Source organism: Neoarius graeffei, chromosome 24, assembly GCF_027579695.1.
Source record: "Neoarius graeffei isolate fNeoGra1 chromosome 24, fNeoGra1.pri, whole genome shotgun sequence".
Classification (NCBI taxonomy): domain Eukaryota; kingdom Metazoa; phylum Chordata; class Actinopteri; order Siluriformes; family Ariidae; genus Neoarius; species Neoarius graeffei.
In genome coordinates, this window is record NC_083592.1 from 45,021,887 (window position 1) to 45,038,213 (window position 16,327).

Sequence of the window (16,327 nt, forward strand, 5' to 3'; positions counted from 1 at the left end):
AACGCGGAAGAGTTTGGTCGCATCTAACTACAGCCCCAAAAAATACCATTGGCCATACTGAGCCTAGCTACATTGCTAACAGGAGTGACAGCGCGTCTGACTGACTGGGAGGTCGCGCAAAGCTCGGACAGGTACGGAGCAGCTCGTCTCAATTCAGATAAGAGCATATTTCATTATGGAAGTACGGTGGACTGTTCCTTTAAGACTGGTAGAGATGCGTATCCAGCCGCTGCATGCTACCTATAGTCTTAGAACATATTTGCTTTCCCAAATAGGAGGTGCAGACCAAGACCACACCTATTTATTCATATTTGCACCAAGAATATGAATCTCTCTCTCTCTCTCTCTCTCTCACACATACACACTCACGACACCCTGGGTAGATGACAGGAAAACGAATACCCTGTCTCTGTTCACAGACACGAGACACACTTGCACTGCTATTCTGCCTTTCTTCTGCTAATAAAAGCAACCTGCATTCATGAGAACTCAATATTGGAGTGGCAGTTAGTGCTACGTTTGCTGCTCACATGTAGGACGCTAAAGCATTTACCATTTTATGTTGTCACCATTCCTTCTCAAAACACTTAAAAGATGTTTAGGGACTGAAGATACCAAGAGATGAGGTTATTTTGTCCCATTCTTTCTACAAACAGGTCTTAAGGTGTGCAACAGTATGAGGTCATTGTTGTCATTCTTCATTTCAAAAATTCCCCTGAAGACAGAGGGGACACACCCTCTTCTTCCACAGCCAGGCCTTTGTAATGTGAGCAGAATGTGGTTTGGTTTTGCATTGTCTTGTTGAAATATTCCTGGAAAAGATGTCATCTTGAAGGCAGCATATGTTGCTCCACAATCTTTGTACTTTTCTGCATTAATGCTCTAAATCACAGAAGTTAGCTTTGTCAAGGGCACTGAGACAACTTCATACCATGACAGACCCTGGCTTTTGGACTTGTTCCTGGTAATGGTCTGGATGGTCCTTTTCATCTTTGGTCCGGAGCACACAGCATCCATTTCTTAGAAAAAAAATTAAGGACCTGGAATACTGATTCATCTGACCACAAGACATTTCCACTGTGTGATGGTCCATCCCAGATGCCTCAGAGCCTAAAGAAGCCGCCGGTGTTTCTGGACACAATTAACACAAGGCTTCCTTCTTGCACAGTCAAGTTTTAACTGGTGTTTGTGGATGTAAATCCGTTCTATAGAGCTTGACAAAAGGTTTGCCAAAGTAATCCCGAGCCCATGTGGTTATATCAGCTATAGATGAACGACAGTTCTTGATTCAGTGCTGTCTGAGGGATCAGAGATCATGGGTGTTCAGATTAGGCTTGAACCCTTTGCCCTTTATGCACTGAAATCCCTCCAGATTCCTTGAATCGTTTAATATGTACTGTAGAGGATGAAATATCCAAATCCCTTTATCTTTCTTTCAGGAACATTGTTTTAAAACATTTCAATAATTTTCCCCTCACACATTTGTTGACAAACTGGAGACCCTTGGCCCATCTTTGCTCCTCAAACACCAGGCCTTTCCTGGATACTGATTTTATACCAATTCATGAATATAATCACCTGTTGACATCACCTGTTTCAAATCACATCATTATTTAAATTGTTTTACCTCATTACTAGCCCTAAATTGTCCCTGTCCCAACTTTTTTTGAAATGTGTTGCAGGCCTGAAACACAGGAATGGATGTATATTAACAAATTAAGTTGACCAGACAAAAAAATAAATAAATAAATAAATAAATAAATAATGTGAAACATCTTTGGTTCATTCTGTCTGCAGTGAAATACAAGTTAAAATAAATTGAGAAAATCACTGCTCTCTTATTTTATTTGCATTTTCCATACCGTCCTAACTTTCCGATTTGGGGTTGTATTTTGATTTAGGTTTTAAAAAGCAAAGATACTATTTTTGTTCTCCATTTGTGCATGTAGCTTTCTGTATCTTTAGCTGTCTGGACAGACATAAAAGTTGATTGTGATGTCCAGCCAAACCACAAACACTGCAGTTTAATTCATTCGAAACCACAAAAACAGATTAGCAGAGACAGTGATGGAGTCATCCATCAGTCAGCCTGTAAATTTGGAAAGGTGATCATACATAACACTGACACTGGTTTAGATGCAGCGGATATTCTGAGTATGTAGGATGTCTCAAACATTTTCATTCCTATAGGATTCGTAATAGCGAGTGAGTGCGTGCGAGTGTGTGTGTGGTGTATTTCCCAGCACTGGGCTGCAGGAACTCCTCCCTCCCCTTTAGATAGTCAGATTAAAGCAGATTTAGGAGAAAGACAAAGAAAGGTTCACCGATGCATGAGAGAATGTGCTGTTCCCGAAAAAAAAAGTGCTTGTCCCAGAAATGACAACGTGGCTGTGGTATGAAGATTAATTTCAAACTTTGAGTATTATCAGGACTTGACTCATATTTCTACCACAGTGCCAGTGATTTCTCAATTCTGAGTGGTCACAATGTGCAGATTAATATTTTATGAACAGTAGCGCCATCTGTACTTCAACTTACAGGTTTATACTGTATTAATGCTCTAGTTCTAATACCTTACCATTTCTATGGTAACGGCTTACACAGGGACCTGTATTATGGGGGACGCTCCACATTAGAAATGGCTAGCGGTTTCAAAACTGAATCTGTTAATGGTTTCTGAAGGATCTTTGTTGCTCATTTCTTGAGCCAGAACGTCAAGGATGCAGTCGCTCATCTGGCCTGCCATCAAAACAACCAATGACGACCAAAACAAACAGAACTGAAACGTGACCATGTGAGAGAGGACCAACCTCCACGACAAACTGTTTACAACAGGAAAATCAACAAAAGGACTAAATTTTGTTCCACGAAGGAAGACCGACCCAAAACATCCATCAGAACTTAATTTGCATGACAGAGAGAGGAGATACAATTTATTTTATTCAAATAAAACAAATTAGAACTGAAATCCATTGAGAACTGAGGGAGGAGACACGATTGAACTGAAAAAGTTGTAAACAAATGGTTTACAGCAGGAAAATGAACAAACAAATGACCAAGTTTTGTCCTCAAGGGAAGATCTACCTAAAACATCAATCAGAACTGGAACCAGATGAGAAATGAGAGAGGAGATACAATTGTAGTGAGAGGCCTGGAAAATTCATTAATTTGGCCTAATTAGTAACTCGTTAGCAAAAAAAAAAAAAAGACAAAACAACGACCAAGTTTTGTGCAGAGTGATGAGTTCTTTCAAACAAAACAATTGGAACAGGAAACTGTGCAGAACTGATGGAGGAGATACTATTTAACTGAATCGTGGACAACAGAACACACCGTGGCAACAACTCATCGGCCTTACGGACAGACGAGCTAAAAACTCAGTGCCTCGTGTTTGTCTTTTGGCCATTTTTGATTTCCAATTCATCTTTTGTCATTTTGTTTTTTGCAACATTGAAACCCGGGGCCTTGGAAGAAAGTCCGTAATCACCCACGGGCATTACGGGAAAATTCTGCCTGCCAAGGAACCAATCAGAGCGCACGATTTTACAGGAAGTAGCTCATGCCATATAATAAAGGAACATAATCCACCCCATCATTGATTATTTTTCTATAAACAGCATGCACATCATGAATTACAATGTTTAAAAATGTCATGTTCCCCTGTTATGTTTTATCAAAACATGCACGTGGCTGGATGAATAAATGCATATTAGTTTCATTTGAATTGTGTACAAGTTTTCTAATGCTTGGTTTTGCTAGCATGGCAAATTTCATGCCACACTTCATTACAACACAACATGAGGACTCTTGTTCCACACAAACATGTTTTACTGCGAGCACCAGTTCCAGTCTGTTTGTCCCCCTTAGGGGACATGTTGATGTTTTTACACCTTCAGGGCCCAGAACTGGCAACACACAGCAGCCACAAAATACTTGGCACTCAATTCGAGTCTGAATAAAAGAGACCCATTCTGTGTGTTTCTCACTGATAAACTCTCGCTTCCCTTTAACGTGCCTTCAAAACCCTGAATTTACCCGATGAATACTGGCTGCTTTGTGACCGCTACCTTGTGCGAGTGTGTTGTGGTGCCGTTCTTAAACGTCACGCTTATTCAGGATTTGGATAAGGGCTAATATTTGTGTTATGATTACAAAGCAGTCCATTGAAAGCCCATGCACATTCCAAAGGCATGATGACAAAGCAAAAGACACGCCAAGACCATTCCAGCCTTCAGATCGCGTTCATCCAGATCATAGGGAATGAGCTCATAGTTTAAGCCTGGAAAACAAACAGTGGTTAGGTTTTGGGCCTTGTTGCCTTCTAGCACTGATCTACTAGCAGCCAGAACAGAAGAATCACAGGTAGAGGAAAATTTACTGCTATAAAAAGGAAATCTGTTCTAGCAGCGTTAAATAAATAAATCCCACACATACATGAGAAGATGGAGGCTCTTGTTATGGCCTGTTTTCTTTTAAGCCTTCACAGCAAGCATCACAGAGACAGAAGGACGGAGACTGAAAGACGAGAGGAAACCTAAACGAGGACACGGCACAGAGCTAAATAAACTCACCAAGTGATTTTGGTTGGTGAAGAGTTTGCCCCCCTGCCTGTGCTTATGAGCGCTCAGGGGCTACAACTACACTATAACTGTACAGTTACTATAAATACTTTGCGCATGGTGAGACCAATTTGTGGACAAAGCCATTAGAAACCAAATTCTGAACATTTCGAACGCATGAGATGCGTACTTTCTTTCGTCTAGCAGGTGCTACCACTTTCACAGCAAAGCAACGTACAACCCCAATTCCAAAAGAGTTGGGACATTGTGTAAAACACAAATAAGATCAACTGTGAGCTACTGCTCACTTGCGTATCCCCCCGCTCTCGCTTATGCAAGCAATCGAAGGAATAGGACACTTATTAATGTTGACTTCAACAAATAATTAACCCTGAAACAAGTAAAGAGCAGTGTCTCTCCCCAGGGATTTCAAATAGCATCCTGGTAAACTGCCATTTTGAAATAGTATTTTGCTTCTTGAAATGGTGTCAAAATCCACCCCATGTTTTGTAAATACATACAGTCGGTAAACAGGAAGTCGATGTGCGACAGACCTGAAATTGGTATATATGGTATAGAACCCCAAACAGAAGCTCGCTACCAAATATCAAGCAGTTGTGATTTGTAGTTGCGGAGAAAAAAAAAAAAAAAGCATTGCAAAGATTTTGTAAATCCATGCTACGTTTCTTAAATACATTCGGTCAGTAAACAGGAAGTCGATGTGCGACAGACCTGAAACCGGTACACAGTACAGAACCCCAAGCAGAAGCTCCGTACCAAATATCAAGCAGTTGTGATTTGTAGTTGCTGAGGAAAATGTTGCACAAATTTTGTAAATCCATGCTATATGTTTCTTAAATACATTCAGTCGGTAAACAGGAAGTCGATGTGCGACAAACCTGAAAACGGTACACACAGTACAGAACCCCAAGCTGAAGTTTGGTACCAAGTGGCTATGATTTGTGGTTGCTGAGAAAAAGGGTGCTTCGGATGGACAGAGGTAAACCAATATATACCCCCCCCCCCCCCCCCCCCAATCTCAGAGCGGTGGTATAAAAAAAAAAAAAAAGTGAAGATTTGCCAATCATGAAAACCCTATATTTCATTCAAAATAGTACAAAGACAAATGTTGAAACTGGGAAATCTTATTTAAAAAAAAAAAAAAAAACATGCTCATTTTGAATTTGATGTCAGCAATACATTTCAGAAAAGTTGGCATGGGGGCATGTTTACCGCCGTGTCGCATGTTTGTTATTGAAAGGCTAATTTAAGCAAACACCCAAAATCTGTGTGATCACTTTAATCGAAGAAGTGACCTACAAGCCTGAAAAAACACACTGTCCTGAAGCGACAGCCTCAAGACAACACTAAGTGAAGTGAGAAAAGTAGAATGGTGTTTCTCACCATAGCTGGCCCGGTCATAAGCAGTGAGCAGCCGTGACACAGCTCCCCGAATTTCTCCCAGTAGTGCTCTCCACAATAGAGTTTTCCCTCCCGCTCATAGTACCAGTTGGTCAGGAGATCGCAGCACTCGGAGCACCTGAGGACACGAAAAGAGAAACATTAATTAGAGCAGGGGTTAGTTGTTCATTTGAGAAAAGAATGAGAAAAACTTTTGCCGTTTCCATTTTTAAGACGACATACAAGGAAATATCCTTTCTTTGATCATTCCTCCTTCACTGGTTGATGTATGATATTATCTACATCGTTCCCTTATATACGTCTCCTGCATCAATTCCAGACTCATGTCCCGTCTCATGATCTGTTCTGTATCCCCTGCATCATTCCCCAATCAAAAGCATCTATACCATTCCCCATCTCCATGGCCAAAAGTTTGCGGACACCTAACCACCTTCTTTCGGCTCTTCCTATTTGGGGTCGCTACAGCAGATAACGTCCCTCCACATCATCTTCTGTCACACTAATCGTCTTCGTGTCCTCCTTAACCCTCATCTTTGGGCTTCCTCTTTTCCTTCTACCTGGCATCTCCAGCATTCTTTTCCCCCCAATATACCCTGGATCTCTCCTCTGTACGTGTCCAAACCATCTCAATCTCACCTCTCTCACTTTGTCTCCAAGCCGTCCTACACGTCCTGTCCCTCTAATATACCATACTCATTTCTAATCCTGTCCAACTGTGTGTCTCCCAGTGAAAATCTCAACATCTTCAACCTCCAGTTCAGGTTCAGCTTCCTGTCTTTGTCAGTGCCGCTGTCTCCAAACCAGACAACATCGTTGCTCTTACTACGGTCTTGTACACTTTCCCTCCCTTTCACTCTCGCTGCCAACCTTCTGTCACAAATCTCTCCTGACACTCTCTTCCATACATTCCAACTCTCTTCTTCACTTCTCTTCCGCACTCGCTATCACTTTGTACAGCTGATCATCATACCCATATCCAAGAGTCTTCCCTTCACTGGAACTAAGGAGCTCAACCCAGTTCCAGCATTGACAGTGCCCCATGAATGTCCTTCCATGAAGACATGGTTTGCCAAGGTTGGAGTGGAAGAACTCAAGTGGCCTGCACAGAGCCCTGACCACAACCCCACTCAACTCTAAGATGCACTGGAATGTTCACTGCGTTCCTGCATCTGAACCCCAACACCACTCTAAAATCTGGTGGAAGGAGGACTAAATCTAGGACAGGATGTTCAAAAAGCACATATGGGTGTGATGGTCAGGTGTCTACAAAGTTTTGGCCACTGTTCGCCAATTTACACTCCATGTCACTCCCTGATCTACACAGCAAGCTTTTCAAGTTTTATTCTGTTGTGAGGAGAGTAGTGTACAAGAGCTTTGTTGAATGCAATGTCAAAAGTTCATAAAGCTGTAGACAACAGGTTCTGTGGCATTTAAATCATCCATTTAAATAGCCATCACAAAGGATAGAATGCCATCAATACCATCCTCTAACAACTCGTGCCTAATTGCTTGATCTGAAGTTGTTGACTGTTCTTTATTACTATTTAAAAATAAAAAAACACCCCACCTCACCACACACACACACACACACACACACACACACACACGTGTTTTACTGGAAACTACACCTCCTATATTTTTCATATGAGCTCCATCCAGGACATGGAGAACCAAAACTGTGACGTAACTCTCTATAGGTCACTCATGAGGAAATCGATGAATTATTTTGATAAGTTTGGGTACTCTGTTACCTCTACCAAGGAGGTTATGTTTTCGGTAGCGTTGGTTTGTTGGTTTGTCTGTTAGCAACATTATGGAAAAAGTAATGAACGGACTGCTCTGAAATGTTTTCCAGAGGTGTGACTGGGCACAAGTAACAATCCATTAAATTTCGGCGGTGATCCAGATCACCTTCGGGATCCCGGATTTTTTTTAAAGGATTCTTGGCGGAGGTCTGCGCTCTCCAAGTGCTTTTCTAGTTTGTGAATGTGTCTATAATAAAAAAAATCAGACACCAGCTTGAAAGATATGAAGTTTATCTTCTTGTATTAAAAACTTGCATTTTTAATTCGAAATACATCACGGATCTAGGGGACATATTTAAATAATATTGGCTGGCTTTTTTTTTCGTGGTATATCAGATATATTCCATTCAACTAACATGATACTGAATAAGCTTAAGATGAGTTCAATATCATGCGAGCTGAATGGAATACATCTGATATACCACAAAAAAGCCTGCCAATATTATTACTATTATTATTATTAGTAATAATAATAATAATAATAATATTCCTTTCAGGTGTTCAACGCATCTTTGTCTTTCAAAATTCTCTCAAAATCTTCTGTATTTAACAAAGCAAACCTGGAGGCTACGTTTGTTTACAAATTGTCGTCACAGTTGCTTGCTAGCGCAGACATTTTACGTCTCCAGCATATGACGTCGTTATCTTGATAACCATACTCACTCATTCTCCACTGGGTAGAGTGATGTGCGCGTGCGTATAATCCACGTCAGGTTTGACGATTGGGGTCCCCTCATGCCGTCGCACCCGTCTGGTCTGCCAGCGATCTTTGCGGTTGCGTTCCAAGAGCGCTTTTCCCAGACAGATGTTGGCGCACCAGGACTTTGTCAAGGACAATATCATGCCAGTCTTTGTCGTAGCTGAAAGCCTTCAAGTTGTCTTTTACGCAGTCTTTCCAGCATTTCTTCGGTCGACCCCTTGGCCTTAAACCCTGCGCTAACTCACTGAAGAGAACTGTGGGTGGTAAAAGAGCAACTGGACTTGCTTTACTATGACCTGGATGACTGAGAATCTTCACAGACACGTTTCCACGCACTTTGGGATGAGAACCCTTCAACTGGTGCAGGAGTATGAGAGGGCTTCCAGAAAACTGGCAGAGTACAGAAACCACTTTTTCAAGCAAGTGCAGTTGCTCCCTTTTACCACCCACAGTTTACTATGACCTGGATGACTGAGAATCTTCACAGACATGTCACCGAAGAGAAGTTGCTTCAGCATCCGGGTGTCGTCCATTCTGCAGACGTGGCCCAACCAATGGAGCCTACTGCCTCGGATGATCGTCTCTACGGTGGTTGATTTTGCACGTCTGAGGACCTCAGTGTTCGTGATGTGATGCCACCACTTGACGTTGAGCAAGCGACATAAGGACTGCTGATGGAACACCTCGAAAACGTGGCGCCGCTTGGCGAGTGTCGGCCAGGTTTTGCTTCTGTAATGTTGGAAGAACGATGGAGTTATACGCCTTCAGCTTGGTTGAAATGGACAGGCCGTCCCTGCTCCAGCATCTAGAGTCGAGGGAGCGGAAGGCGAACGCAGCACGACTTATCCGTTTCCTGATTTCAAGCATTAGGTCGCCATCATCTGCTAGTTCTCCTCCAAGGTAGGCAAAGCTATGCACTCTTCAACTGGAAGTAGTTAAGCAGGATCAGGGTGGTTCAGAGTAGACCCCGAAGCCGCCGCCAGGCGCCGCTAAAACCGCCATTTAGAATTTGAGCCGCCGCCAGCCAATAATTTTGTAAGCCAATTTGAGCCGCTATCTAATAAAATTTGGCTGAGCCACTAAGAATTGTGTACATCAAATAATGGGTTTATCCACATCATGAGCTACAAGAAAAGTGACACAAACATGATCAACTGTACACACTAGTAGTAACACAATAGAGACGTATAGGCATACACTGTAGAGATTTAGAACTGATATCACAGCACAGAGAGCCACCACAAGCTTGCCGTTGTGACTACCTGTCTGGCTTCCCGCCCCTCACACCGTTACCACGATACACTGGGGAACCCGGGAACCCACCCAGAGCATCAATAGACTCCGATATCGACGAGATGGCTGCATTCTTTGCCGCTGCTGAGGGAAAGTGTAAAGGTATTTTTTGTTTGTTTGTTTCACATACTTCGAGATTGATAAAAAAAAAAAAAAAGTACTCCACCACTCTACTTTCATCATAGTAAGATAGCTGCCAGTCCTTCACTGGTCATTGCTAGTGAGAGTAGATAGCTAGATGCCTTCCTCGAACAATCCAGATTAGCTTATTATTAGCACTGAACTACAATCTTGCTAGATTTATATTTACAATGAAGTAAGAGACCAGGGGACCTGTGGTCATTTGCTATTTATTCCCCCCATTTGTTTGATCCGTTCGCCCGGATATATGCCACACAGTGATGTCCAGTATCAGCCATTTGTAGCCATAAACATTTTGGTGGCTGCAGCAGCCATTAAGGTTTTGGCTGAGTCAGCTAGCCAGCCAATAATTTCATCAGCCAGCCATTATCCTGAAAACAAACGGCTTCGGGGTCTAGTTCAGAGCACTGAGCATGCATGATGTAATACACATAGGATAAGCGATATGCTAACAATATTGCATGCTATCAAATCAAATGAATGAAACCTGCTAGAAGGGAATAAAACACATGGTTTTATTCCATTGAGGGGGGAAAAAAAAAAAAAAAAAGTGTCCTGTATGTATAATTATGGATTTTTCACTCTGATGACGTCCCTCACAGCGTTTTCCAACTGACAAGATGCGCGTTGTCAAAATGGTGAACCGGTTCAAAATTACATCTTTTGATTAGCTTGCATATTTTTTGTGGCTGTGTCTATATAAATATAAAAGAACATTACATGGTGATGTGAAGATATGAAGTTTAGCTTCTCGTGTTGAAAAATACATCACTCTTCACTTCGCTCACTCGTGATATACATTCACCACTCGAAGATAAACTTCATATCTTCATGCAACTGTGTAATACCCTCGCTCTCTCTCTTATTGATGGTGTAAATGTTTATAAAAGTAACAGCTTAGTTATGGCTAACTCATGTGAGATCTGACTAAAGGGTCAGAAAAATGGCCAAAAAGACCAGAGTAGTATTTCTTTTGGGTATTACGAGGGACTTAATGACTAACACTTTCAGGAAAAAGCAGATGGAATATGAGGCGATCGTGAGTTCACACTAGAAAATCCGAGTGTTTGGTTTCAAAGAAGAATGCTTGGGCTCATGTGTAGAGACAAAGACATGTTTGGGGGTGTGCTCTCTCACCCTCTCCCTCGCTCTCTCTCTCTCTCTCACACACACACACGAGCCCACCCACAAAAACACAGGGGCCCACACTGAATTAAGTCTGAGGCATGTAAAAAGACCCAAAAAACAAGGAATTTGGGCCTCTGGCCAAAACTAGTCATAAAGGGACATCACACACTTTCTCCCTCTAGCAGTCCCATGGCTGGAAGGTGATGCTGGAACACCGTTCCTTTTAGCTGCGACATTGCTCACATGGGAAAAATTGACTTAATTAAATGAGACTAACTTGAGTGGAGAGGTTTAGTTCTGTTATTAATGAAAAACTTTTGTCTAGGAAGCACGGAAAGTACAAGACTCCTTTTGAACATGCCACAGCTTGCTCTGTAAATATGTGAGCGTAGGTGTGTGTCACCATGGGGGACCCTTAGAAGGGTTGCCTTCAGGGAAAATAACGTTTCGGGGAAGTTTACTACAAAAGACAACATTCCCTTTATGACCCTTGGAGAATTCCTGACAATTTGTCAGTGAAAACCTTCTGCAAGTACTCTTCTGTAAGCATCTGCACTTAATCGACTAACCAAAAACACGGATGGGCAGATGTAATTATCCAGTCGTGCCGTAGTTTTCATTTACCCTCTGTTAAAAAGACAAAACTCGCTGCTGCGAATAGCTGATGTGTAGGTTTCGTCTTCAGAAGCAACTCGGGGGGTGGGGGGTGTCTATAATCTGCATACAATTCCACCGCACCAATCAAGCAGCGAACAATACAACGTGTGCAAAGCTTTCTACAGTACTACCTAAATTTCCTACATACCAAGAGAACTGGAAACACCTGGAGCCAAACAGCATTTTTCACTCTGCTCGGAGCGCTGCTGCAAAACAATAGCAGCGAAAAATGTTCAGAGTCACTGCTAGAAAAATAGACACGTCAATCAGAACCTCTGATAACTCATAGCTGCTAGGAAAATTTTTGACACGGAATCTGGTCAAGAGCTTTAAAAAAAAAAAATAAAAAGGGAGAAAAGCTCTGAGCCCAACAGCCAGAAACCTTTCACAGCTTAAGAGCAATCCATCTTCTTGATTACACCTCGTTCTGCTGCGAGAGCTGGCCTGCGAACGGGAAACGCGTCACTCCAACAGAGCATGGCTTTCTTTTTGTTCCTGACATATGTAATCTTTAATTCCAGACATTTCAGAGGTCTAGTTGCAGATTTAGAGTGAGTGCCAAGTGTTTGAGTAATTCAGGTCTTTCTTGCGTGTGCAAACTGAATCCTGTGGGCCGGCTGCCGCTCAACATCGCCAGCTCTGAAGAGGAAATTCGAGGGGTCTGGAACATAGTGTTCAAAAAAGAAACGGACACATGATAGGAAACAGAGTAAGCAAGCAAAAAAAAAAAAAGGGAGAGAGAAAATCAATATCTACATGACGAATATAAACAAATCAAAAACAGACCAAGAGAAACAATGAGAGAAAAGTTACTATAAATAAAACAGCTGATAAGGATCATGTTGCGTTCAGTGGCAGGGATGCAGGATGGAAAAGAAAAGTCTGCTTTGATAAGGATCACATTAGCACGACGCAGCCTGAGCAGCTGTGGGATTGTCCACTAAGAGCCTGGGTTCTGGCTGATCGCCTGACGAGGGCCTCCGTATCGAGGAATGCAGACATCACAAGCTTTGCTTCTGGAGCTAAATACAAAACATCTGAACAATGAGAGAGTATGTGATCAGATAAACCCACGAAAATAAACCCACAAACTTATTTGTACTTTCACTAACATTTAACAGTTATGCCAAGAAATAGAGTCGCACATAAGCTGACAGCCAATGAGGTGCGTAGCGTCGAGTTGGCTATAAGCCATGTATGTCTCAATTTCATAAAATATCCGTTTTATTCTATCCACGTTCACTGGATTTTGAGAAGACACAGCATTTTTATTTCTAGCAAATTTGATAAATAAAAAAACCTTTATACAAAATGTCATCTCTGCTTAGAATATAAACACCGGTGAAATGACAGGAGCAATTTGCATTGTTGTAGTCGAGTCACTAAACCTCCGAGTCCGAGTCTAGTCTCGAGTCCCCAGTGTTCAAGTCCAAGTCATTAAAGAAAACCCGAGTCGAGTCCGAGGCTACATCCACACGACAACGGCAACAAGATGTTATTTAAAAATATATCGCGTCCAAATGGGCAACAATCAGTAAAATATCAGGTCCATATGGCAACGCAACGCTTGCTGAAAACGATGCAATACACATGCCACACCTCTAGGGGCGCTGTAAGACGGTCCCTTCGGAGACACCAGAACAATAGAAGTAGTAACGACGCATGCGCATAAACTATTATGCGCGAGACTTCATATTAGCCACAAAGTCAGGAAAATCTGTTTGTAAAATTACATTATAATGACTAAATACAATGAAAAGTATTTTTCCAGTCTCACCTGTGAAAGGTAATCCCATGTGATCTCGTTTGGACAGAAAACCTGTTGGTACAGTTAAACGCAGCTAATCTTTATTCTCCGCTTTGACCTATCCAAAATGGCGGCGAGGATGACGTATGATTCTACGCGGAAGGCGGCGTCTTCAATGGTCCGGAATAAATTGAATGGTACACGTTGATAGATTAATTTGTTGTTTCTCACCTGTGAAAGGTAATCCCATATGATCTCGTTTGGACGGTAAACCTGTTGGTACAGTTAAACGCAGCTAATCTTTATTCTCCGCTTTGACCTCTCCAATATGGCGGCGAGGATGACGTATGATTCTACGCGGAAGGCGGCGTCTTTAATGGTCTGGAATAAATTGGATTAATTTGCTCCTCTACGCCCTTTTTGAGGAATGTATTGTCGGACTTAAATCAACATCTGAAGAGGTGAGATCGCTCCTTTTTTTCCCTATTTTTGCTGGCGGGATTGACTCTGCCCTAAGGGCTATTCTCTCTGTCTCTCTCTCTCTCACTTTGCACCATTACACAATAAATATTCACAGTGAAAATATTTTGTAAGCGCGTTTCATGAACCAAGTTATAGGATTTGTTGACAACTCGCATCGCATCGCAATGAGAAGATCATTGGCACTACTGGTGTTAAGAATCAGACCATTTCATAAATGAATATTTTGCTGTAGAGCTGCAGTGTTTGTACAACTGCATGTTTTTGCTTCACTATTACTGTCACTATTCTGCTTCTTGCATTACTACTGTGAACTAACACTGAACATAATAATAATAATATCCAAGCTCGTGTTTCACTCTCACTAGTGCTCTGTAAGGCTTTTTCCTGGTGATATTCGTTACACTTCTACCCAGCGTGAAGCACTCAGTGTCATGTGGTTGTGACGTCATCGTAAACAAATCCGTTCTACTCATCCAGACGACTTCACAATGGCAACGTTGCCAGATCTTTCCACTCTGGAACCCGTTCTCAAAAAGACTGCGTTTTGGGCACCCAAAACGCCGGTGCCGTGTGAACGCCAGGCCTAAACGATAAGCAATTGTATCGGAGTCACCTGAATCCGTTGCCGTGTGGACAGGGCCCGAGAACAAGACTCCAGCCGCACCATTTCACGTTGGTTGTTGCAGCCTTTATGTGAAACGGTCCCTGCTACTGTGGTGGACTAACGTTACTGCTTGACTGCCCCATTTTAGTTAATAGGCTAGAGATAAAGCTTGTTCATTGCTCAGCAAGCCCCACTCACTATCAACAGGGTAAATAACATGAGGGCTAACAGTAGCTAGTTCGTTGCTCAGCAAGCAAGCCCCGCTATCAGAGCAATCAACATAGCGTGTCACTTCCTTCTCTGGATGGAGTCTTGCCAAATGACGATTGAAGTTTGAGGTCATCCCTAGCGTCTCATCGATAGTTCTTCTACATATGGAACACATCACAGTGCATTTTTTCCCCCCACTGCACGAGAAGTCTGTATAAGCAAAGTGGACAATCCTAGAGGCGTTCTCTCCAGGCATTTTAGTGCCATTAAATGTTAATTTTTTTCCCGGAACATGATGTATGAACCGGTGAATGTGCATTCTCTTGCACGAATTTAGTATAAAAATGTAGATATAAATCTTATAGCAAATTATTATGGCATGTTACAAAAAAAAAAAGTCCTTGTCTCCAATTTACGAGTCCAAATGCAGCTAATGCACGAGTCGGAGTCATCAGCGCTCAAGTCCAAGACAAGTCACGAGTCTTTAAAATTAGAGCACAAGTCAGACTAGAGTACTACAAGCCTGATAATTTGGGGGGGGGGGGGGGGGGACCCTACACCATACGCACTTACCATCAAATACTTTTAGTCCATATTTCGTTGCTTTTTTTTGTATTTTTGGGGGTTTTATTTTCAAGTAGAGTTTTTATTTCATCCTCGGTTGGTTCAGCAACACTCTCCGTCATTTTGTTTTTGTCTATTCACGGTACATGAGTTGATATCCTAGTAGTAGAGTAGCCAATCAGAGTGTGATTACTCATATCCAGTGAGTGTGGATAGAATAACGTAAGAGCCGGCATTTGCTATACACCTTAAAATCCAGTAGACGGCAATCAAGTTCAAAAGTAACAAAACATAGCCAATGTAGAAATATGATGCCTTCACAGGCACCACTAATTCACTGGGAAACACGTGTCGGCACATAATCCTAATAGCTTTGGAAATATATCCAGACACACAGTATAAAGTGTTTGCGGTTGCAGATTTGCACATCACAGAAGAGTCGATGGTTGTCCTTGGCGGAGGTCCGCACGCTCCGAGTGCGTTTCTAGTCTTCGTATTGGATTTGTTGTGCCTGCTTGCTTGGTTGATTTCTGCAATATTAAGCATGCATTTCTGACATGAACCTAAATCAAAAATCAAATCAGTATCTGATGAGACACTTTGCTTTTAGAAGTGAAAATCACTTGTCTTGGGCACCCTGTTGCATCATTTCATACGGAAAAATCGACTGGTAATTTGTTCCCAGCATCTTCAAACAAACTTTCCACATTTCTTCTAGAGACTTTTCACTGTCTCCTTGATTTCTGTTTCTGCAGGAAATCCAGGCAGCCTTGATAATAATTCTATTTGAGACGTGCCTCATGACTTCATGTGCTACTTTAATGACATACAAACATCTCTCTCAAACATTTAGGTTTTTTTTTTTTAAAACTGAATATTTGGAATGCTAAAATTTGCTGCGCAGGCACACAAATGTGTTGCAAACACATGAGGTACAAAATCTATACTAAAATAAGCAGCCAGAGACTAACTGTTCTTAATTATCCAGACTAATTATTTGACTGAACAGGAAAT

At 41.9% G+C, this 16,327-nt stretch overlaps 1 protein-coding gene across 1 annotated transcript in view; it reads right to left on the minus strand.

The window, feature by feature from the left end:
- Positions 1–16,327, minus strand: part of limk2 (LIM domain kinase 2) — a 57,367-nt gene that overhangs the window by 25,519 nt on the left and 15,521 nt on the right. Inside the window, exon 3 of the mRNA XM_060907361.1 lies at positions 5,964–6,099. Within this exon, the coding sequence (XP_060763344.1) occupies positions 5,964–6,099 (136 nt within the window). The remainder of the gene's footprint in view (positions 1–5,963; positions 6,100–16,327) is intronic.